At 41.5% G+C, this 23,847-nt stretch overlaps 2 protein-coding genes across 2 annotated transcripts in view; one reads left to right on the forward strand and one right to left on the reverse strand.

The window, feature by feature from the left end:
- The window catches only part of LOC135527033 (Kv channel-interacting protein 1-like), a 32,595-nt gene extending 15,151 nt beyond the window's left edge, over window positions 1-17,444 (forward strand). The window contains exons 2-7 of the mRNA XM_064955689.1: window positions 9,446-9,570; window positions 9,703-9,772; window positions 9,894-9,964; window positions 10,099-10,206; window positions 12,056-12,223; window positions 15,511-17,444. Coding sequence (XP_064811761.1) covers window positions 9,446-9,570; window positions 9,703-9,772; window positions 9,894-9,964; window positions 10,099-10,206; window positions 12,056-12,223; window positions 15,511-15,558 — 590 coding nt within the window. The 3' untranslated portion in view covers window positions 15,559-17,444. The remainder of the gene's footprint in view (window positions 1-9,445; window positions 9,571-9,702; window positions 9,773-9,893; window positions 9,965-10,098; window positions 10,207-12,055; window positions 12,224-15,510) is intronic.
- A 131-nt stretch (window positions 17,445-17,575) lies between these two features.
- LOC135527034 (T-cell leukemia homeobox protein 3-like) lies at window positions 17,576-22,051 on the reverse strand. The gene is made up of 3 exons (XM_064955690.1): window positions 21,434-22,051; window positions 19,978-20,212; window positions 17,576-18,732 (listed from the first exon to the last, which is right to left on the reverse strand). The coding sequence occupies exons 1-3, from the start codon at window positions 21,849-21,851 to the stop codon at window positions 18,549-18,551; spliced, it is 837 nt and encodes a 278-aa protein (XP_064811762.1). The 5' UTR covers window positions 21,852-22,051; the 3' UTR covers window positions 17,576-18,548.
- Window positions 22,052-23,847: the final 1,796 nt, after the last annotated feature.

Raw genomic sequence — 23,847 nt, forward strand, 5'->3', positions numbered from 1 at the left:
AGACAAGACTGCAACTACTACCAATTGGATACCATGAAAAAAGGGGTAAAAATTAAATAATAATAAAAGCTCACAGAAATGTTCCATGCGCAGAAAATGCTTATTTCTTTCAAATGTTATGCACAAATTTGTTTACATCCCTGGGATGTGAGCATTTCTCCTTTGCCAAGACAACCAATGTTTTGGAGAATTTGGCAGTACGTCCAACCGGCCTCACATACGCAGATCATGTGCAACAACATCCGGCTTCTTCACCTGCAGGATCGTATGAGGCCAGAGACCCAGACAGCTGATGAAACTGAAGTATTTCTCCACAAACAGTCAGAAACCGTCTCAGGGAAGCTCATGTGTGTGCTCTTCGTCCTCACCAGGGCCTTGACCTGACTGCGGTTCGGCATCATTACCGACTTCAGTGGGCAAATACTCACCTTCGATATCCACTGGCAGGCTGGAGAAGTGTTCTCTTCACGGATGAATCCCGGTTTCAACTGTACCTGGCAGATGGCAGAAGGCGTGTATGGAGTCGTGTGGGCGAGCAGTTCTCTGATGTCAACTTTGAGGACAGAGTGCCCCATGGTGGCGGGGGGCTTGATGTATGGGCCGGCATAAGCTATGAACAACGAACACAATTGCATTTTGTTGATGGCAATTTGAATATACAGAGAAAACGTGACGCGATCCTGAGGCCCATTGTCGTGCCATTTGTCCGCCGCCATTACCTCATGTTTCACCTATTGAGCATGTTTGGGATGCTCTGGACCGACGTGTACGAAAGGGTGTTCCAGTTCCCGCCAATATCCAGCAACTTCGCACAGCTATTGGAGAGGAGTGGGACAAGATTCCAAAACGTCATGAGGCAAATGGTGATCACACCAGATATTGACTGGCTTTCTGATCCACACCCCTACCTTTTTTTGTACAACGTATCTGTGACCAACAGATGCATATCTGTATTCACAGTCCTGTGAAAACTAAAGAATTGATTTCCATTGATTGATTTCAATATATGAACTGTAAATTGTTGCATGTTGGGTTTCTTATTTTTGTTTAGTGCAAATCCCATTGGCTAACATATCACGTTTTATATTATGAAATACTGTACATTAACACGTACATTATTAAATATAGTTTTTGTGTCTTGACATATCAATGGTGTGTGCTAGGCCTACTCTGTGTTCAATACAAGGCCGTGAGAACGTCAGATATCCCTTGTGACATGTTGCAGATAATGTGATATGTTTAAGGTGATTATAGTCCTATTCTGGCAATGCATTGTCATGTCATCGCTTTATCATAACAACGCTGTGCTCTGGACGTGTGTTATCCTGTTTCTGGGTTTTATCTCCCTGATGTTCTCTACTGCTTGTTGTCTCTGTGACAATGTCTGTTTGTGTGTCTTCTGGGACAGTCAGTCTGACTGAGTCCCAACAGAGGCTTTTTGATGGCTTTTTCTCTCTGGTGAATTGTTCATTCCTCTTCCGCCTCCATCGTTCCCTCCCTCACCTGGGCCCCTGAAGCAATGTTGCCTTCATCTTCTCTCTCCCTGCCACTCTCGCTCTCATACTTTCTGTCCCTTTGTGTCTTTTCCGCCATCTCTCTCTCGTTACCCTTTCCTCGTCATCTCTCTCTCCACATCTCTTCCTCCCTTGCTCTCTCTGTCAACCTCGTCTTTATTTTTTTGCCCCCAATCTGTCTCCTTCCTCCCTCTTCAGTTGTGCTCTCGTATCTCTCTTGCTCATTCCACTCTTCTTTATCTCTTTCTTTCCTTCCGTCTTTCTCTCCCACACACTTCAGACTGTATCATCTGCATCTTTCTCCTCGCTCTCATCCCAACCCTTCCACATCCCTCTTTTTTTCTCTCTCTCATCCACCTCTCCCATTCAATCCCCTTTCCCTCCCTCCCTCCCGTTCCTTCTCTCACCCACACTGTGGTGTAGACTTTTGTATTGCAGGGTGTGAGAGTGCTTATTAACCAAGACATCCTGTGACGACGGCCTCAGTTGACTATCTAGTAGTGTATGCGTGTCTTCATCTGCGGACACCATATATGCAGAAGCCTCTCTTCTTGTCCATGGGGATGAGCGGACGGATGAACTCTAATGCCTTTCACACTGACTGTCTCGTGGCATTAGCGTAATAATTAGTGCAGTGGTGTGTGTTTGCTGAATCTTTGTCGGTCAGTTTCTGCCTGTTTTTTAATGGGTGTGTTGCTTTTGCACTTTCTAAGAATGTGTGGAGATGCCACTCTCTGTGTGTCCGTTTTGGACATAGTGAACCATTCAAAAGGCTGGTGATTACATACATTGGCAGTAGGGCTGCCTCAAATTTGCCAGTGATTGTTTTGGCGTGTGTATGTTGGAGGTATGCCAATTTGCCCCCTTGAAGTCAATAACGTTGCTTTAGTCAAATGTGATTTAAAAACGAGTATCTTATTTCCACTGGCTGTGAGTGTATGAGGTAAGGCTGTGGTAATACATTTGTGTGTGTAATATGTCTATGCTAGGGATCCATATATAGTGCGTTCAGAAAGTATTCACGCCCCTTGACTTTTGCTCACGTTTTTTGTTGTTACCAAAGTTGGATTACAATGGACTTGTTGTTATTTTTCTGTCAACGATCTACACAAAATACTCTGTCGTTTCAAAGTGGAAGAAAAACACTCCATCATCCTGGGCAAGTCTAAGGTAATGTATGCCCTTCCTATACACGCCTTTCCTACACACTTGTCAGTATTTGGCGATTCAGACTTATTGACTTGCCAACAGATATTCTCATGGAGTTTTCATTCAATGGGGTTTAAAAGTACATTTGTCTTCAGCCATCCGTTTAAATAAGGTGTACCGTTAATTAGAATTTGGTCGACAGACTCATTAGAACACATTGAGAGAACAGGGTCAGAATATAGGCTGCCAAGAAAGAAAGCCATCTATGCATATTCGTCTCTGTTTCAGCACCAACTGGTAGATACATTCATGTCGATTATTCAGTTACGTTTTAGGGTTAGGAAAGTACAAAAATGAACCTTTTGCACACAACATATAACGGTGACTAAAAAGTACAGTGGTTTGATTCACCCTGAAAGCTGCCATATTCAAGTTCAATCCACGATATATCGGAAGGGGGGGGAGCGCACGATAGGGGTTGAACAACAGTCCTATAAATCTACCCTGATCCTCTCTGATCATACCACTACGATCCAGTCGTTATGAACTGTGCTCCAGGTTTTAACCTGCTACGCCTGGTCTGAGTTCCATAATGATTCAAATAGGCTACATGTCCCAAACGATTGTACAACGTTAGCCTAATGTGATCCACTAATGCCAGCGACCCTCAGCAACAACGACAAGGATGTGACAGAGGGAAGAGAGGTAAACAGAATGGAATGATGCAAAAATACATGCGTGTGGGTATTACTAACGGTGGATCTCGATAGTGGCTAATATTTAACATGTTACAAACGGTCAAATAAAATGGAGAAAAGCCTGGGCACATAATCAAAACAAAGTGCATAGATCGACTCATCAGCCCTACTGATGTCTGTAGTATTAGTCTCCACATTTCATCCGTGCAAATTGCGAGGGCACACAATTCAAATTCAGAATAACGGCAAAACGGTTTATTTCCAATTTGACCATGGAAAAGGGGCCGCAATAGATGTCATGTAGATATGACTTTCAGTTTGCTTCCGCTAGTTTCACATGAATCCCCAGGGATCATAAGGACAAATCATCTAAAACAATTACTATTTGTGTTTACAATCCCCTTCTACAAACAGATTACTCATTTACCCAGCTCTTATCAATAGCACTTACCAATTTATAAATAAAATTATAAATGTATAAATGTGCACGGGTAATTCTGTTATTTCCATTAGGAAAAAGAAAGTAGATGCTTTTTCTACTTGGAAACGGCAGGTTCACTTGACCTCACTCAAGGTTTCCTCACGTGTAAAGTTGGTGGAATTATGAGGGAATGAAGTCAAGGTCAGAATACGGTGTAGCTGTAGACACACCTCCGCCACGCCTTCATTTATTCCATCTCCACCCAAAACAAATAGTGGGTGAATAGCATGCTCTTCTAATGCTACGTTCCCTTTAGACACTCTTAACTCGGGTCGGAATTGGGGCCTAAGAGCTTTGCACACCTGGATTGAACAATATTTGCCCATTTATTCTTTCAAAAAGTCTTCCAAGCTCTGTCAAATTGGTTGTCGAGAATTTCTAAGAACACAAGTCCACTTTGACATGACGGGGTATTGTGTGTGGATCAGTGACACAACATCTCAATGTAATCCATTTCAAATTCAGGCTGTAACACGACAAAATGTGGAAAAGGGGTGCGAATGCATTATGAAGGCACTTGTGTGGATCAGTGACACAACATCTCAATGTAATTCATTTCAAATTCAGGCTGTAACACGACAAAATGTGGAAAAGGGGTGCGAATGCATTATGAAGGCACTGCTCAGTGTTGTGATGTCAGAGTAGTGGTTATGCTTCTAAGCGAGTGCTCCTCGCTGTTAAACGGCCAATGAGAAGCAGCTGTAGCCCTTGCCTGATTCAGATTATGCAAACGAGCGTCTCGTACAGAAGGATTACCGGGATCCATTTGAATAGGACGACAGAGGAGAAGAATAGGGATGCATACACTTATTTACATCACACGCTTATCCAGCGAGACTTACAGAAGCAATTAGGATTAAGTGCCTAGCTCAAGGGCATATTGACAAAAATAAAATCACCTAGTCAGTTTGGGGATTCAAACCAGAGACTTTTTGGTTAATGGCCCAACTTGCTTAACTGCTAGGCTACCTGCCGCCCATTCCATTGTAAGGAAACCCTGACAAGACATGTTCAAAGTGCTGAACAGGTTCTGGAATAATACCATTAGACCAATATGAAAGGAGGAAGTGGACAATGACAGTCAGGGATCTAATCTTGCAAGAGAGTATGCCTCCCTCTACTGGTAAATTTTAATTACTGCAAGGTGATTTTACTTTATTAACTTGTATTTTAGATTTTTATTTAACCTTTATTTAATTAGGCAAGTCAGTTAAGAACAAATTATTATTTACAATGACGGCCTACACATACAGTGGAATGTATTTTCTAGGTAAAAATAAAAGCTCTTGGCGTCACTGGTTGGTTTATATGGGGGACAATAACCTGTGTCTATTGTAATTGTGTGTCATTTAAAGGATATAACGTCAATTTAGCAAAGTTACCTTCAAGCAAGTTAAGCACAGCTCTGTGATGTACAGTACACACACACACACACTCACCTTCAACCCGCCAGCTGTGTGTGTATCATTGTTCTGTTAGGTTCAGTGGTTCATCTCTCGCCCTGGAGGTGGTGTCCATCCTGAGAGTGAAGGACATTCTATTACTAAACAGAGAGAAAGGGGGAGGGAATGAGTGTGAGAGCAGGAACCTGGGGATAGAGGGAGTGAGGGTCACAGGCATGGTGCGAAGGTAAGAGGGAGAGAAAGAGATGGGCGAGGGGGATAAGGTGGGAAGAGGTGGAGAGAGAGCGAGGCAGGTAGAATGATAGTGGTTGCAGTCAGTGAGAGGAGACCGAAGTAGAGAGAGAGAGGAAGGGGATAGAGGGGTGGAATATGTCCTGTAGAAAGTTTACATACGTACCGCCAGAGCAGGGGAAGATAGGAGAAAACCAGCGGTAGACCTGATAGATAGAGAGAGAGATGGATAATGAGGGAGAACATGAGGCGAGCAGTCTCCATATCATAGCTATTATGCTTCTGATCTGCGGGGCGGTTAAACTACTGCACCTTGTGGGGGTCATCCATGTTGAGGGTGAGTAGTTACCACTGGCACCACTACTATGCTGAATATCAACCCGGATAGTATGTCTCTTTTGACCATGTTAGCCTGCTGAGCAAATAGTTAAAAGGTTGTAAATGTGTACTGTGCAAAACTCTGATATTACTTCCATATGAATGGAAGATGGCTATGAGTATTGGTGTCTATGACTATTGCTGTATTATTATGGGCTAATAGTTGGGCAATGGAGTAAGTGTGTGTGTGTGTGTGTGTGTGTGTGTGTGTGTGTGTGTGTGTGTGTGTGTGTGTGTGTGTGTGTGTGTGTGTGTGTGTGTGTGTATGAGAGAGAGAGAACACTTTTTTGGTTGCTACATGATTCCATATGTGTTATAGTAGCTGTGTCCACACTTTAGACTGGTACTGTACATACATGCCTTATATCATATGGTGCTGTACTTACAATACAGTCAGACCCGTTTGGTCATTACTAACCTACACATAAATGTCTTATATCATATGGTGCTGTACTTACAATACAGTCAGACCTGTTTGGTCATTACTAGCATACACATAAATGTCTTATATCATATGAAGCTGTGCTTACTGAAAGGTCAGACACATTTGGTCATTAATAACACATACATAAAGGCTTAATGGCGTAAACACCAATGTATCAACACTTAGGAAATGATCACCAACAGCTAAAACTTATTGTCTTTCTTCCTGCTGGAGTTACTGCATGTTGGTTCCAACCTTAAAGGTAACAACAAAGAAAGTTAGCAGGTTTGTTAGGAAATGTCTGTCGCACCATCTGGATAAGACCATTGCTGTGCTGCGCCAGAAACTCGAAATGGAAAGAAGGGGAAACTCCATTAAATTCCTATTATTATATTTCTCTTTAATTTACAAATGTCATAACGTGACTATGAGACATGGCTGTGTCTAGGGTGAATTGCATTTAGGTGAAGTCACCAAAATTATTTAAAATACCAACTGAGGTAGCTGCTGTATGTAATCTAACTCAACACTTAACTACAACAAAATAATTTATATTATAATACATAAAGCTTAATTTAGTACTTTCTTTACTGTCCGGTGGCAGCACAAGTTGGCATTTGATGTTCAAACTCGTCACATGTTCAGCGTCTCGTCAGCAACACTAAAAAAGTACTTCCGGGTCACGGAATTTACGAAACGTTCTAAATAGAAGTATCCCACGTAATAGTATAAAATATTAGATAACCATTCATGATATTTGAACAATTATTGTTGAAACATTAAAATGATTCATATTTGTTCATATTTAAGTGACATTTGGGTTTTAAATAAATAAAGGCCGCCAATGCGAATCGCTGTATATGGAATACATATTGGCTTACAGCAATAACTATCCTGGGTGCCGCAGTAAAGGTATGTTAGGGAATGCTCAGTAGGATCTCTAGGATGTATACTGGGATGTATACTGTATATTGTGTCCTTTCGTGGGGCTCTGAATAATACGTAGTGTTTCTGGCCTTTTACTCGAAGCACAGTCACAATGCGTAATATTTTACCGTGAACACTGCAGCAGAAGCGAACTCCTTCCTCCGCTACTCTTTCCTCCACGTGAAGCTCTTTGTCATCCGAATCATATCACATGTGCGCATAACGCACTACACCCGCTAACCGAACAACAATGCAGGGCATGCTCACTGAATTAAAGGGCAATTCACACAATTACAAATCTACGTTTCATTGATTTCCTCCATAACTCAAAAGTCGTCCCCTGATGTGGTTTAAGCATTGTTGTGAAGACAGAAAATCAAAAGTTTTAGTTTTTCTATTAAAAAAAATTGGTTAAACCAGAAAAACTGGGGGAAATCCGAAACCTGGGAAAATAAAACTAACTGCACTTTAGAGTGTGTGTCATCTTGCAGCACAGCATTTTGGGGGAATTTTGGGGGAAGTTGAGGTCAGGTCCAATATTGACTATGCACCGAAGAGGGAAAGAGGTTGGGCCATCCTAAAAATGTCTTAGTGAAATATAATCTAACATTTTGCAGACACTTTTATCCAAAGTGACCTACAGCCATGCGTGAATACATTTTTACTTCTGGGTGGTCCCGAGAATTGAACCCAATATCCTGGCATTGTAATGCTCTACCAAGATGCATGACGGGGTTATAAATGCTTCGTGAAGCCTCTATTGAATATGACTTATAAGGCCTTTATTAAGTGGTGCTTATGTCACCCTTTATAAAGCACAGGTTTATGTCATATTTGACATAGTGGGTTATGCCACATTTGACATTGGGAATCATGTCCCACAGTTATGCCACATTTATGAAGCCGTTATAAAGAATGACATATGGTTATAGATGATTTGTCACACATTTAAGTAGTGTTTATGAAGGCTTTATGAAGCCGTTATAAAGAATGACATGGTTATAGATGATTTGTCACACATTTAAGTAGTGTTTATGAAGGCTTTATGAAGCCGTTATAAAGAATGACATATGGTTATAGATGATTTGTCACATTTAAGTAGTGTTTATGAAGGCTTTATGAAGCCGTTATAAAGAATGACATATGGTTATAGATGATTTGTCACACATTTAAGTAGTGTTTATGAAGGCTTTATGAAGCCGTTATAAAGAATGACATATGGTTGTAGATGATTTGTCACACATTTAAGTAGTGTTTATGAAGGCTTTATGAAGCCGTTATAAAGAATGACATATGGTTGTAGATGATTTGTCACACATTTAAGTAGTGTTTATGAAGGCTTTATGAAGCCGTTATAAAGAATGACATATGGTTGTAGATGATTTGTCACACATTTAAGTAGTGTTTATGAAGGTGTTATAAGCCACACATAATTTAAAGCAGGCCCAAAAAAGGAATACTGCACATGAATAAATGTTTTAAGTTTACAAAAGTAGTATAGTTAGTATAAATTATCAAAGTTACGATAGATTGCCATAGATGTGCTGTTAATTACCAAAATTACTGCAGATTCCAGTAGCTTTGGTAAAATACCAGTAGCTTTGGTAAAATACCAGTGGCTTTGCAACCCTAGCTCTGTGTGAGGCTGGTTTTGTGTGTCAGTGCATGTGTGACAGTACAGTACCATTGAACAGTGCATCTGTCAGAGTGCCTGTAACGTAAGTGTCACTTGGCTTCCCAGGTGAGTTGTGTCTGAATTACCTCACCTCGGGCTGGAGTCAGCACTCTCCACCCTCTGACTAATGAGACAATGACAGAGACAGCTCTGCCACCAGGATGAAACTAAATGGCCTGGAGGAGCCTGTGTGCCCGTCTGTCCGTCCTCTGGTCCCCTCACCTCTGGCAGAGGCAGTAATGAATTGTTAATGATCAGGTCACTCTCTCTACCCTCCTGTCTCTCTTTTTCTTCTGCTCCATCTCTCCCACTGTCCTATTGTGCCCTCTCTTACCTAAACCACTCTATACTTCCCCTTTCTCTCTCTCTCTCTCTCTCTCTCTCTCTCTTTCTCCCTCTCTTGCTTTCTCCCTCTCTCTCTTTCTCCCTCTCTCTCTCTCTCTCTCTCTCTCTCTCTCTCTCTCTCTCTCTCTCTCTCTCTCTCTCTCTCTTTTCCATGGCTGGTGAAAATGCAACCTTTTGCGAAAATCTCATATCTACGGTATGTATCTCTCTCTCTCTCCAGATAAAATTGATGATGATTTTGAGATGAGCATTGTGTGTCATCGGCCAGAAGGGCTGGATAAACTGGAGGCTCAGAGCAACTTCAGCAAAAGAGAGCTACAAGTCCTTTACCGTGGCTTCAAAAACGTATGTAGTCAGTCTATACTTATCATTCCATTTCTCCATCACGTCATCACTCTGTCCATCACCGATGGCTCTCTGTGGCTGATCTCTCTCTCTCTTTTTGTCTCTCCGTATTTCTTTCTATTTCCACCGTAGGAGTGCCCTAGTGGGGTGGTGAACGAGGACACCTTCAAACAGATATACGCCCAGTTCTTTCCCCATGGAGGTAAGAAATGAGTTTGTGTATGTGTCTCCATAACTTGTAAAGGTGTTGAGTTGTGTAGTGGTTGTGTTCTGTAAGCCCATAAAGAGTGACATGAATCTCTCTTCTCTCCAATGCTCTTCAGATGCCAGTTCCTACGCACACTACCTTTTCGACGCCTTTGACTCAGCACACAGCGGATCCATCAAGTTTGAGGTTAACATTCCTCTACCTCGTCTCAACCCCCCCCCCTCACGATCCTTTGATCTGTTAACCGTCGTGCATTCCATGCTGGATCTCTCTTCCTCTTGTTCTCCCTGTGACCGTGTCTCATTCTCTCCCTCCTCCAGGACTTTGTCATGGCTCTGTCCATCTTACTGAGGGGATCAGTGAGGGAGAAGTTGACGTGGACTTTCAACCTGTATGACATAAACAGAGATGGCTACATCAACAAGGAGGTGTGTGTGTGTGTGTGTGTGTGTGTGTGTGTGTGTGTGTGTGTGTGTGTGTGTGTGTGTGTGTGTGTGTGTGTGTGTGTGTGTGTGTGTGTGTGTGTGTGTGTGTGTGTGTGTGTGTGAGAGGTGCACATGCAAGTGGGTACAGCATACAGTTTGACTGGCTTGCTTGATGTCTACAATATTCTCTCTGGTATGCAATCTGGTTTCCGCTCAGGTTATGTGTCACTGCAACCTTGAAGGTCCTCAGTGATGTCACCATTGTTCTTGATTCAAAGCAATGTTGTGCTGCTATTTTTATTGACTTGACCAAAGCTTTTGATATGGTAGACCATTCCATTCTTGTGGGCTGGCTAAGGAGTATTGGTGTCTCTGAGGGATCTTTGGCCTGGTTTGCTAACTACCTTTCTCAAAGAGTGCGGTGTACAAAGTCAGAAAATCTGCTGTCTCGGCCATTGCTTGTCACCAACGGAGTACATAGCTCAGGCAGTAAGAAGCTCTCTCATCCACTTGTATGTAGATGATACAGTCTTATACTCAGCTGGAGGTAGTCACCTCATACAAGTACTCATACAAGTACTTGGGAGTATGGCTAGACAGTACACTGTCCTTCTCTCAGCACATATCAAAGCTGCAGGCTAAAGTTAAATCTAGACATGGTTGCCGCTATAGTAATCGCTCCTCTTTCACCCCAGCTGGCAAACTAACTCCGATTCAGATGACCATCCTACCCATGCTAGATTACGGAGACGTAATTTATAGATCGGCAGGTAAGGGTGCTCTCGAGCGGCTAGAAGTTCTTTACCATTCGGCAGGGTAGCCTAGTGGTTAGAGCGTTGGACTAGTAACCGGAAGGTTGCGAGTTCAAACCCCCGAGCTGACAAGGTACAAATCTGTCGTTCTGCCCCTGAACAGGCAGTTAGCCCACTGTTCCCAGGCCGTCATTGAAAATAAGAATTTGTTCTTAACTGACTTGCCTGGTTAAATAAAGGTAAAATAAAAAAATAAAATAAAAACATTCGGCCATCAGATTTGCCACCAATGCTCCTTATAGGACACATCACTGCATTCTATGCTCCTCTGTAAACTGGTCATCTCTATATACCCGTCGCAAGAACCACTGGTTGATGCTTATTTATAAAACCCTCTTTGGCCTCACTCACCCCTATCTGAGATATCTACTGCAGCGCTCATCCTCCACAAAAACACCCATTCTGCCAGTCACATTCTGTTAAAGGTCCCCAAAGCACACACATCCCTGGGTCGCTCATATTTTCAGTTTGCTGCAGCTAGCAACTGGAACGAGCTGCAACACACACTCAAACTGGACAGTTTTATCTCAATCTCTTCATTCAAAGACTCAATCATGGACACTCTTACGGACAGTTGAGACTGCTTTGCGTGATGTATTGTTGTCTCTACCTTCTTGCCCTTGGTGCTGTTGTCTGTGTCCAATAATGTTTGTACTATGTTTTGTGCGGCTACCATGTTGTGTTGCTACCATGTTGTTGTCATGTTGTATTGCTACCATGCTGTGTTGTCATGGGTTGCTGCCTTGCTATGTTGTTGTCTTAGCTCTCACATTATGTAATGTTGTGTTGTCTCTCTTGTCATGATGTGTGTTTTGTCCTATATTTAAATATTTTAATTTTAATTTTAAATCCCAGCCCCGTCCCTGCAGAAGGCCTTTTGACCTTCATTGTAAATAAGCATTTGTTCTTAGCTGACTTGCCTAGTTAAATAAAGGTTAAATAAAATAAATACATGTGTAGTACATTTCTAAGTAATTATGTGTTTTGTTTCACATTCAACATCCACTGACAGACAAACTATGCTTTTGTGTGTGTTACAGGAGATGACAGACATCGTCAGAGCGATATATGACATGATGGGGAAGTACACCTACCCTGCCCTGAAGACAGACACTCCCAAACAACATGTGGATGCTTTCTTCCAGAAGATGGACAAGAACAGAGATGGAGTAGTCACTCTGGATGAGTTCATTCTGTCCTGCCAGGAGGTAAACTGGAGTTCTCTGGACTTCTACGATTATCACTGGCTCTATGCACACACTCACACACACTGCCATGGACACTCCAACACACACACACATACACGCACACACACACACACACACACATACACACACACACACGCACACACATACACGCACGCACACACACACACACATACACACACACGCACACGCACGCACACACACACTACATATGCTCACACACAAAATACACACACACATGCATATTGACACACACACACACACACACACACATCATTAAACATCCCTCCCACTTAATCCTGTATAATACTATTGTAGTTTGAGGGTTTTAGATGGTGGGTTGATCACTCTCTATGTAAACGAACCCTGGATGGAGACTGACTATTCTTATGCAAATGTGATGATCAACTGACCTTTTTCACGGCCATTAGGCCAGCACTCTTCAACTCAACTATTTCCTGTACCCTTCTAACCATCAACAAACATCTGACCAATCAGAATAGAGTAAAGTAGTCGATAATCAATTTTCATTACAATTCCAAACACTTGTGTAGTTAGTTATTTTAGAACTACACAACAGTGACTTAGAAAATAATATAACTTCTATAATAATCCTACACTATCATTTCTCCCTGCTGTTGGTCTTTACTCTTTACCAGAGACCGCAGAGAAAGCGAGACACCCCATTCCCTAATTTTTTCAGCTTGGGCGGGGTGGGTGGAGAGAGCAGGGAGGGGACAGTAAGTAGACCAGAGCCATTGGTCTCACACCACTGCCATAATGCAGTTTCTCTGGATCCCTGCAAGGTTGGATCCCCCCACATTTTTTTTTTAACGCATCAGCCTGACAGGAACTCACAAATTATAGACTACCGATCACTGTCCATGGTGCTGAAATAGCTACATGTCTGTACGGCTGCCTATTGAATCGATGACATGCTTTCTCTGGACCCAGGGCATATGAGCCTATAGCTGTGCTTTAGCTAATGGATAAATGTTTATTGTAGGCCTATTTGGTTGTAATTTTCTCATGTTAAGCCTAACATTTCATTAAAGCTGTACATGGTGTCGAAATGCTGCCATTTACAGTAGACTGCTGGCTGGCAATAATGTAATTGCTTGTTCAGTAATTAAAGTTGGACATTTTAACATTGCAGATTGTAAAATAAATGTTTGATGTGACAGCTACCAATTGATTTAAAAAAACTCAATTGTCCTGTATAGCCTGCCGGAACCTGCATGACATGAGCCATCCTCGCGCTCTCTCCCAGCTTGGATAGAAATTTGTTATGCTTGAAGCCAGTCTTTTAATTCCAAATAATACAGTCAGTCCACCTTCAAAACACTAGCTTACTAGGGACGCTTTCATTATGCAGTGTACTATCTATAGCTATATACCGCATTTAGTTGCTATTTATATTCACTTTTTTAAATCAAAATTACACATCAAACAGCCTTACAATTAAGAAAAAAGTACTTGGCTTGAGGATAAATTCAGCAATTGTTTGTGGTTGAGCTCAGTGGGTTCTGTTTGTCTAATAGCCTACACAAATGGGCTGCGGTATTCAAGGTAAATTAAATTGAATCAAATTCAATGAAATTAAAGCCAATTTGAGAGACTCCCCTGGTCCGCTGAAGTCCTCCTTGCTTTCTCTCTCTGTGTCTTTTTCTCTTTGTTTCTCTTAGAATAAAGTCTATTTGTGTCTGTGCTTGTCTCTCTTTTTCACGTAGAGGCCTATAGTAGCGACAGCATGTGACTGCGTTGCCTTGCATTTTTGTGAGCAAATGTATTCACCACGGCCTGTAGGTCCAGGTTGCAGGCCCGGACATTGCGACATTGTGCATTGTATGTTCATAGCGCGGCACACAATGTAAACCTATTCTTGAATAATGCACGCCTGGATATACCAGTGATAAGGGACGGTTGCGAAACTGCTGTATTTGAAGCACCACTCCCTTCAACCCAGTTTTCCTGATGTTGTTATGATTTTCAAGCAGTTTTTTTTACCATCCCTGTAACTGTTGCTTCTGCGGAGAGATTATTTTGTAAACTAAATCTCATAAAGAACTACCCAAGAAGCATTAGGCTCTCGGTCTGATATGCTCTTTTGAAGACCTGAGTAAGCGCCACTCATTGCACTATTTTTCAAGACCTAGGGCACTTTTTCAGTCACATACCCGAAGCCCAAGAAACAAACATTTCGCTTCCGAGTACATATGTCAGTTAAAATAAGGTTTATGAATGAATTTTTGGAAGGTTATTGTCAAAATGATTTATTCAATGAAAATGTGGACATTGATGTCACAGGCGCATGGGCCCCCACAGCTCATCATTTGTAGTTTTTTATGATTGTCACATTAACCTACATACAGCTAATTAGTGTTTGATTTTCAGGGGGTAAATACAGGCAAATGTGTTGATAGAAGTTACCTTGTCCTAGAGAAATTTTAAGTGTTTCTATGGGAAAAATGAATGGTGGAAATATTATTGGAACCATTTCCTTGTTTGACCGCTAGGCTTTTGGGGGATTATGACTCATAATGTGGTACTCTATTTTAAACTGCCTGAGTAAGACATTTTCATTTATAACCTCTTCTCAGTCTTCGTTGCCACCTAGTGGTACTTATGTGATACAGTCAGAGTACTACACTGAGCACTGTGCAGTATGTGCAGTAGTGTAAAGATACTTTAAAATACTAGTTAAGTTGTTTTTTGTGCTATCTGTACTTAACTATTTATATTTTTGAAAACTATTACTTCACTACATCCATTTAGAAAATATTGTACTTTTTACTCTATACATTTTCCTTGACACACGTTATTTTTTGAATGCTTAGCAGGACAGAAAAATAGTCAAATTCAAGCACTTATCAACTGAACATCCCTAGTCCTCCCTATTGCCTCTGATCTGGTGGACTCACTAAACACACATGCTTCGTTTGTAAATTATGTCTGAATGTTGAAGTGTACCCGTGGCTTTCCATAAATTAAAAAACAAGAAAATGGTGCCATCAGGTTTGTTTAATATAAGGAATTTGAAATGATTTATACTTTTACTTGATACTTAAGTATATTTTTAAACAAATATTTTTAGCTTTTACTCATGTAGAATTTTACTGGGTGACTTTTACTTTTACTTGAGTCTTTTTCTATGAAGATATTTTTTAATTTTACTCAAGTAGGAGAGTTGGGTACCTGTTCCACCACTGTGTATGTGCAAGTTCAGAGGTGTTACTGTTTTTTTCCTAATGATCAGCTTTCTCCTTTTTTTTTCATTCTTTCTTCCCCAGGATGAAAACATCATGAGGTCCCTGCAGCTTTTCGAAAACGTCATATAAATGAAACAGACAAAAGAGACACAGTGGGAAAACGAAAGAGAGATAGGAAAGACCTTTGAACTGTGAGAAGAAAGAGCAGCCCACCATTTAATGGCAAAAAGGGACACACATAAACTTTGCTGTCAGCATGGTTATGAGAGGTACTCAACACTGGCCGCCCAGCAACAGCTATATGCATCTGCCGTGTGGCACAGTGTCTCACCATCACATTACAATGGCAGTGACCAATCAACGGGCTGGGTTATGACCCCTCCCACTGACCTCTGACCCCTTGTACCTGTTTTTGATCTTCCTGTGACCCTGTAATCTTTCACCCTTGGTCCGAACTCTCTCAGTCTTGTTCTGTTGATGTTGTCGTCGTTGTTATGGTTACTGTTCTCCCAGAGAGTGTATATAACACATGTTAATTGACATACTGACATTATAGAGACATACACACACATATTAAGACATACACACATACCTACACTGTGTCAGGCCGGGATTCAATCCGAGGTGCACTATTGAGCGATCTCTTTGAACGTCGGGGAAGTTGCCCTTAAAAGTTGCACCGTCGACAGTCAGTGCGCTGCTCTATAACACTCCTTGGATTGAATCCTGGCCTCAATTTCACCACAAATACAGTTTACAGATACAAATTGAGGACATTTCCTGTACATTTTCATTTGTAGAATTCATGTGATCTGTATTCGACCGCAACATATTAAGAAATATAAATTTAAAACAAGTCAGTCCTAACCCCGCTAAATGCAGCACTCCTACTGTATGTGTGTTAGTGTTAGTCAATGTTTTTCATGTTGTGGTGCCTTGTGTCATTGTGTTTTTGGCTTCTATCTTTCTGTCTGCACTGAGCTCCGTTCATCTGCCTTTTGTCTGTCAATCTGGCCAGATGATGTTCCCACCCACAGAACCTAGATTGAATGTTCTATGGCAATTTTGAAGTAGTGCTGAGCGAATAACCAAAATGTTGGTTTATTTTCAGTTTGTAAATAACTAATTGACTGACATTGGTTCCATTATTTGAATTCCATTTAGTTCTGCACCATTTGTGCCATTTCTCTAGAGAGATTTCTCTCTGGGACATCTTGTCCAGCTCATCAGAGTTAAGCTCTGAAAACATAGTAATGAACTACATTGACCAGAATCCATTGCCTACAGCTAGCTGCCTCCTGTTCTCATTGGTTCTTTGCTGGGCAAGCCTGTGTGGCCGACAGACAGACACAGAGAGATAGGAGAGGGCTATTGATAGTTGTTATTTAGCAGTGTTAAAAGTATGCCTTATCTACTTTATAGAACTACTTCAAATGTGATTTCATCAGACAGCAGGCAGCTAACCAGCTATGTAAGCCTGCTATCCGGAAGGATGACTCTGGGAGAACAGAGATAGATGGCTGGCTGGCAGCTACAGCCTAAGCAGAGATGAGATGATGACTTGTAATAAAATATTAAGTAATCAAATGAAATTAAAAAAATATACACAACAACTGAAATATTTTATTAAAGTAATGTGAACAAGGGATGGTTTGTTAATAAGTGATATGCAGTAATTGCATATCTTAGTGTAACCATACTAAAAACAAATATGTAATATACATAACCAAAATATTTAATTTACTGTAAGTAAAGTCATGTGAATAAATTATGGTTTAGAGCCTAATAACTGATACTAATAGGCTGTCACTCACTACCATCAATTATTTTATTCATTGTTGTTACAGCAATGAACAATGCATTTATTGTAAAAAATAAGAAAACCGCGATTATTTTTCAAAACCAAAACTGAACTCAAAAGCGCTATTCGCTCAGCAGTATTTTGAAGTGTATTCTTATGCTTTTTTGTGCCAATATGAGAGAGAGAGAGAGAGAGAGAGAGAGAGAGAGAGAGAGAGAGAGAGAGAGAGAGAGAGAGAGAGAGAGAGAGAGAGAGAGAGAGAGAGAGAGAGAGAGAGAGAGAGAGAGAGAGAGAGGAGAGAGAGAGAGAGAGAGAGAGAGAGAGAGAGAGAGAGAGACAGAGAGAGAGAGAGAGAGAGAGAGAGAGAGAGAGAGAGAGAGAGAGAGAGACCTTGTCACTGAGAATACAGGAATGAAAGCCATGACATGGGTGGTGATGACAATAGCCTAATCAATGTGAAGACTTACTGACAACAAAACACAGAATCTCTTATTTCACAGTCCCCTATTACCTTACCTTCACCTATACTTTTATACAATATCAAGATTCATGATCAGCAAAGCACAGAGAGGTGAGACTAACAGACTGAGAATGACAGACAGAAAGGGGGAAAAAAATCACATCAGTGTATATTGAAATGTTGTACAAAATGATATTTAACAATAAACTTTTCAAAGAAACTAGTGACCTTTTTGAAGTGTCTTCTTTAGCAAGGGGGAGAGGCTGTGAGCAATGAAAGCTTTCCATTCATGTCTCTATGTCACAAAAAAACATAAACAAAATGATCTCAAGTGAAGTGTTTATATCGTTATTTACATATGTATACATCCTAAGTACAAATTATGAAACATTTACATCCTATTAGGAAATGTGTCACAAATGAAACTTTAGAGGATGTTTTAGTTTCATTACCAGCATGACATGCATCCTTCTGCCCCCCTGTCCATTTCCTCCCTCTACATATCCCTCTACCTTACACACACTCCTCCTCCTATTCTTCCCTGTCAATTTTAGTCTACAACCTCAGTCTTCAGCCATAGAGTCACAGTGTGGAATGTGACATAAGGCCAGATAGGGGTAAAAACACTTGCGGACACTGGTAACGGTGCTTGTGTAATGTCGACAGTGCAGTCATTCATTCAGGTTGAGGGTGTGGTCCTATCAGACGCCTCGTCTCTACACAATCTCAAAGGGGCATCACACTGTCCATACCCTCCATTTTGGCACCAACAAATCATCTAGGATCAGATCAGATCACCCCAATTGGACGGATGAACAAATGTGTGACCCTGGAACAGCGGTTGGGGGAGTCTTCCTCCTACTCCCTCTCCTCGGCCCAGGGCTGCATGTTCTGCAGGGCGTACAGGGAGGAGTTATGTGAGCACAGTGGGTCGGAGCCTGCTGATTCGCCGAGGGACTTGTGGAGGGCGTCGGCCTGCAGTTGCAGGATCAGTCGATTGGCCTGTTGACGCTCAGCCTCCCTTTCCTCCGCTGTCTGTCTCCTGAGAGAGCAAAAAGAGAGAGAAAAATGAATTGCATAAAATTGAATTATGAACAAAGAATATTTATATGTTGACATTCAGTGATGGTCAAACTTAGGTAGCCTATAGTGGACATTTATAAACCCCCTCAACTTTCCATATGCATCTACAGCTTATTTTGTCTTATAACACAAGTGTAAAAAATTGGCTTCACAGTACAAAGATCATAGCGACTCTCCTGAACAAGCCCATAATAAGCACACTAGGCAACTGGAACCAGCTGGTAGATCCCAAATGTTTCTTCCCAAAAAAGGATGGGAATATCCTGTAGGCCTACCACCAGCAGAACCAGGAATAGAAATCAGTGCCAGGAAAAAACATGATGGTAAGAACATCCTGCGCCTGTTTGCCTTTAGTTTAAAATCCTCTGCAATTACACATTCACACAACCTAAAAATGATTAATCCCCCATTAAGGCCTCGCTAAAACTAACCTCCTCCCCAGACTAATTGCACATGAGCGGAAGTGACTGGTGAATGAGATTTGAAAACATGTCAAACGAAGAGGTAAACCATAGGTTTAGATATACATCACATCGTTGCACCTGTCCTATTTATGGTGTCTGTGAGAGCATGGGCAGCGCCATTGAGGCCATGTCTATTTTGAAGTAGACAATTTTCATCTTCTACCACTTCTATGACTTGGCAAAGAACCTGAAAGTGTGCATACTGTCAGCTGTAGTGTGCTGTTTGAAAAGGTATAAAGTCAAGTTTGGTGATTTAGTGCCATCTGCAGTTATGGAATGTTTGCTCACTAGTGTAATTCATTGGCTGATCCCTCCTGATGACCCGGATGGAATCAATTATGTGATCATTCCTGAACCCATAGGAAGTCCCACCCAGTTGACTACTTCAAAACGGGGAAAGTCATCAATGGCCTGCCCATGCTAAAATGGGCTTTTGGGCACTAGAGCCCTGTATCCATCTCCATGGGCGCAACTTCACTGGTGACGGGGGACATTGCATTTTTGGTCCCCCCAATTTTATGTGTGATACAAAATGAGGCAACGGTGTGTTTTAGGACCATGCGGATGCCTCCGAGCGGTCGGGTAGGCTGTTTGGAGTGTTTATCCAACTGAATTAAAAAATATATAATAATTATAATTATTTCCCCCCCCCACTTCCGAAACCAAAGTTGCACCTCTGTCCCTCTATATGAGGTCAACTCAAGGTTTGAGTAAACAGTTAAGCTCATGGATCAACTGACCTCCATTTTGTCCGTCGGTTCTGGAACCAGGTCTTGACTTGCGCGTCGGTCATCTTCAGGCTCTTGGCAAGGGTGGCCCGCTCGGCGCTCGCGAGGTACTTCTGCCGGTGGAAGCGCTTCTCCAACTCACAAATCTGCACACGGGAGAACGATGTCCGAGGCTTTTTCCGTTTGGGCGGCGTGCGGTTCTGGTATGGATGACCTATTCGCCTGGTCACCGTAAATGGCACGAGAGCTGATGGAGAGAGCAGAAAGACAGACAGACTGGAGGTTGAGTTTACGCAGTGGAAAAGTGAGGTGAGCCTCCAACTTTGTTGTGCAGTTGATAAGGTTTGGTAGTAGGCCTACATAATCCTCACCCGGAAACAAAGGTTTGGCTATAAATGTTTTGAATATTTATTATATAGGTTCATTTGGCGTCTGAATAAAACCGAGCAGTTCTGTTTTATCCGGTTGTTTTCTGTGGATAAAGATATCATTGCTGTCTGGCTATTGAAATTTGGCTTGCCTCCTCTTTGGTGAACAAACAATCACATGAAATAGCCTTGTAAATACAGGGAGTGAATCATTTTGGCTTCAGTTCTGGGTGCCGAATTGGAACATAACAAATGTAAATAAATCAATAGTATTATGGCCTAACATTCAAACTATGTGACACCACTCTTGGCAAGAATGTTTTCGAGTTTTTCATATATCTTTGTCTAAACTGTTGGGTGTGAATTATGGCGGAAAAAAAATCGTTGTGGAAAATAATGACTCCCAACATAATTGCTACAATGTTATTGTTTATTATGTTTTCCTATTTCACGTGGTATGTTAATAGCTTTTTAATTTGTAGCATATAATTGATTAAAATTGCATTGTAAGAATCCACCAAAATAGCATGTTTATATTTCATTTTATCTCTCTGTAAATGCCTCTCTTTTCATTGACCCCCAAATTATTTGTTTGGGATTTCTCACTCATTTCGTTTCGAAAGGCCAATTTGATAGACCAACTCAATATTTGTGTGATTTTCGTTGCTATAGTATAGGCTAAGTATTGTAATATTCACATTGGCTATAAATGATTAAGAGAAATAATGAAACAGGCAACAATTTCAGTGATATTGCGTGGGCCGAGTCTGCTAAATGACTACATTAATAAAAAATGTAAGTCTACATTTTCTTTTTTTTTTGTATGCATAAAAGGTTGAAGATTGAATTAATGTGCCTTGTTATTTTATTGATCACACATCATTATTTAAATGTTTATTGCTGTATCTTTCTCGTTGTTATTAGTCTTTTCACGTTTTCTAAGCTTATTGCACGCTTATTGTAAGCTAAGCTGTCTTGAACACATTGAAAGTAAAATTGCCATTACGGGAAACATAGATAACCGAAATCACTGCGCATGAAATTGTGTATTTTTTTTTCAATAACATTATTTGATGCTAAGGGTTCTATCGGAAAGTTACCTGATAACCTTTCCTTGGCGAACCTATTCCCGACCCACGGGTAACATAGGCCTCCATACCCGGGTACAGCGCTCATCAAGTGCGGCGGCCCGGAGGTAGTTAACGGTCTGTGAGCAGGCACCCGGATCACTCCTCTGCTACCCAGGCTACAGTTCACTCCGTACAAACCAGGGTCCTCTAACTGTGGTACCATGCCGGAGAGGGAGATGGACAGCGCAGTGTAGGAGGCAGCGCTCCCTCCAGTTGGGCTTCCCAGACGGTAACCGTCTCCACTGCTTGTATCCGAACCGTATCTGCTGCTGGTCCTTCCGGTCTCTGAGTCAGCACCGCTACTGAGTATCTGGTCGATACCGAAGCTGATGGGTTCGTGCTGGGCCGCTTTGGGAGGAGGACTTGGGGCGCTGGGTGCGCGCTCCATCCTCACCTTTCAATAGACTGTGGGATGGCTGGACTGGATGGAAATTAAATTACGAGGTTAAACGGCCGGTTTGTGCCAAAGAGAAGATGCCGTTGGCTCCAATGTCATCTTCCTTTCAAAATCCGACCGTCTGCAACTTCGGAAAGGCCTCCTTCAGATCATCCTCGGGAGCGCCAGTGGAAGTTTGATGTGCGTTTGGAGACGTCTATGACGCTCTACTCCCTGCGTCAAAACATCTTGGTCTTGCTGTTTCCCCCCAAAAGCCCCATTCCCGTGATTCTATTGGTTGATGCTGTCAACGCCTTGACTGTTCATTGGTTGTCATTTTAATGACTGATTGAAGTATGGTGGGTATCACTTGGCACCATACTCCTTCCCGGCTCTCAGAGTTGGTCAATTTAGTGCCATATCAAAGCATCGATTTCTAAACCTTTTCATTTGACCTGTTCGGACAATCCTTCACTTGACATTGTGGGTTTACAGGTTTTCAAAGGGTGATCCGAGTCCATGTTTTCTAATCTCTATTTTGTAACCATTGTCCCGGTCTCCATGGAAATGCAGTATGCTGCAATATAATATTTCCATTGAACTGAAATAATAGATAAGTGTTGCAACACTTAGGTCTACCTATATTTATATTTCCTATTGCCTTTCCTATTTGTATAATATTCCGTTTTATCGTTGATTATCTCAATAGCTCTTGTCTCTTTATTGTGTATGCCTTTTTTATTCTCTCTGTGGTATATCTGTGATCGGCAAAACAGTTCATAACGCTTCGTGTGTTGTGGGCTGTGCGTCTCTCCCCGGACCAGTATGGAGTAGTGGAGATTAATGCAGGCAGTTCAGTCGTATTATAGATTTTTGTTCTACGAGAAACACGAGAGGGCCTTTATTAACACAAGAGTTTCTCTCTATTCGTCATGGATTGAAGTGGTCCTTGGTTAGGGCCATTGGTTTAAGGTATAGAATAAGCGAGGCATCACCTCTATGATTACGAGCATCTGTTCACAGCTACAGTTTACTCCTCCCCTGTAAGTAAAGCTGTGGGTTATGTCATACACACGCCAGGATTAATAATTATAATAGGAATAATGCTTTTAGTCCTTAGAAGGCCTAAACTGTACCACCGCGGTGCCATCATCAAATGTTAATAAAAGGGAATTGTGTGACGAAGCCACGGGCTAGTACAGATGAAGGGAGGATCGGAAAGGTCGCTTGAACCTGCTGCCCATCAGACGCAATGAAAAGACGGACACAATGAACTGTTTCTCGAACCCTGGCTCGAGCCTTGGGTTCGAATGGGTTCCTGTCCTCATCTCTAGTGCTGATGTAGGCCTAGTCTTTCACCTATTTAACATTTTCACCTAATTTATTTACAATAGCCAAGGTTTTCAACACAGGTTTCACTTTTTTATTTTATTATTAATTAGCTTATAATTTAACCCTATATTTTGGGTTGCAATACGTTTAAATTTTGACACGCATAGATAAACTGTAACTATAATGAATAAGACATGTTTTCATGATTAATTTCAACTCGATCAAATTTGTTCCACGAATACATGGAGGTTATCTTGTTGTTTGTTTCTTGACCAATGCACATTAGGCTATTCTGTTCCATCGCAACATTAAACGTTTTTTTTTCTTATCAAACGTGTGTTAAGGATTTCAGATTCATCCAGTGGAAATTTCTCTATGAATAATAATGATTTCGTAGTAATTATTTTGAAGTAGTTTACAATACATATGTTATCTGTAAACGAATAAACGAGGTATCAAAAAACTCAAACTTGAGGTGGTTATTTAGCAGTACGGACTGGCAGAATTGGCTAGTTTCCCCCGCCATATGTGACCCCGCTGGTGGTCATATTTCCATGGGGAAGAATTGGACTCTAGTAACTCTCATTTGACCGTACACATTTAGGCTACTGCCTATATAGTTATCAGGCTATGTCATATTAAAATCATACACACTTTTCATTGTGTATGTTGTTCA

The sequence above is a fragment of the Oncorhynchus masou genome, chromosome 32 (genome assembly GCF_036934945.1).
Source record: "Oncorhynchus masou masou isolate Uvic2021 chromosome 32, UVic_Omas_1.1, whole genome shotgun sequence".
Taxonomy (NCBI): domain Eukaryota; kingdom Metazoa; phylum Chordata; class Actinopteri; order Salmoniformes; family Salmonidae; genus Oncorhynchus; species Oncorhynchus masou.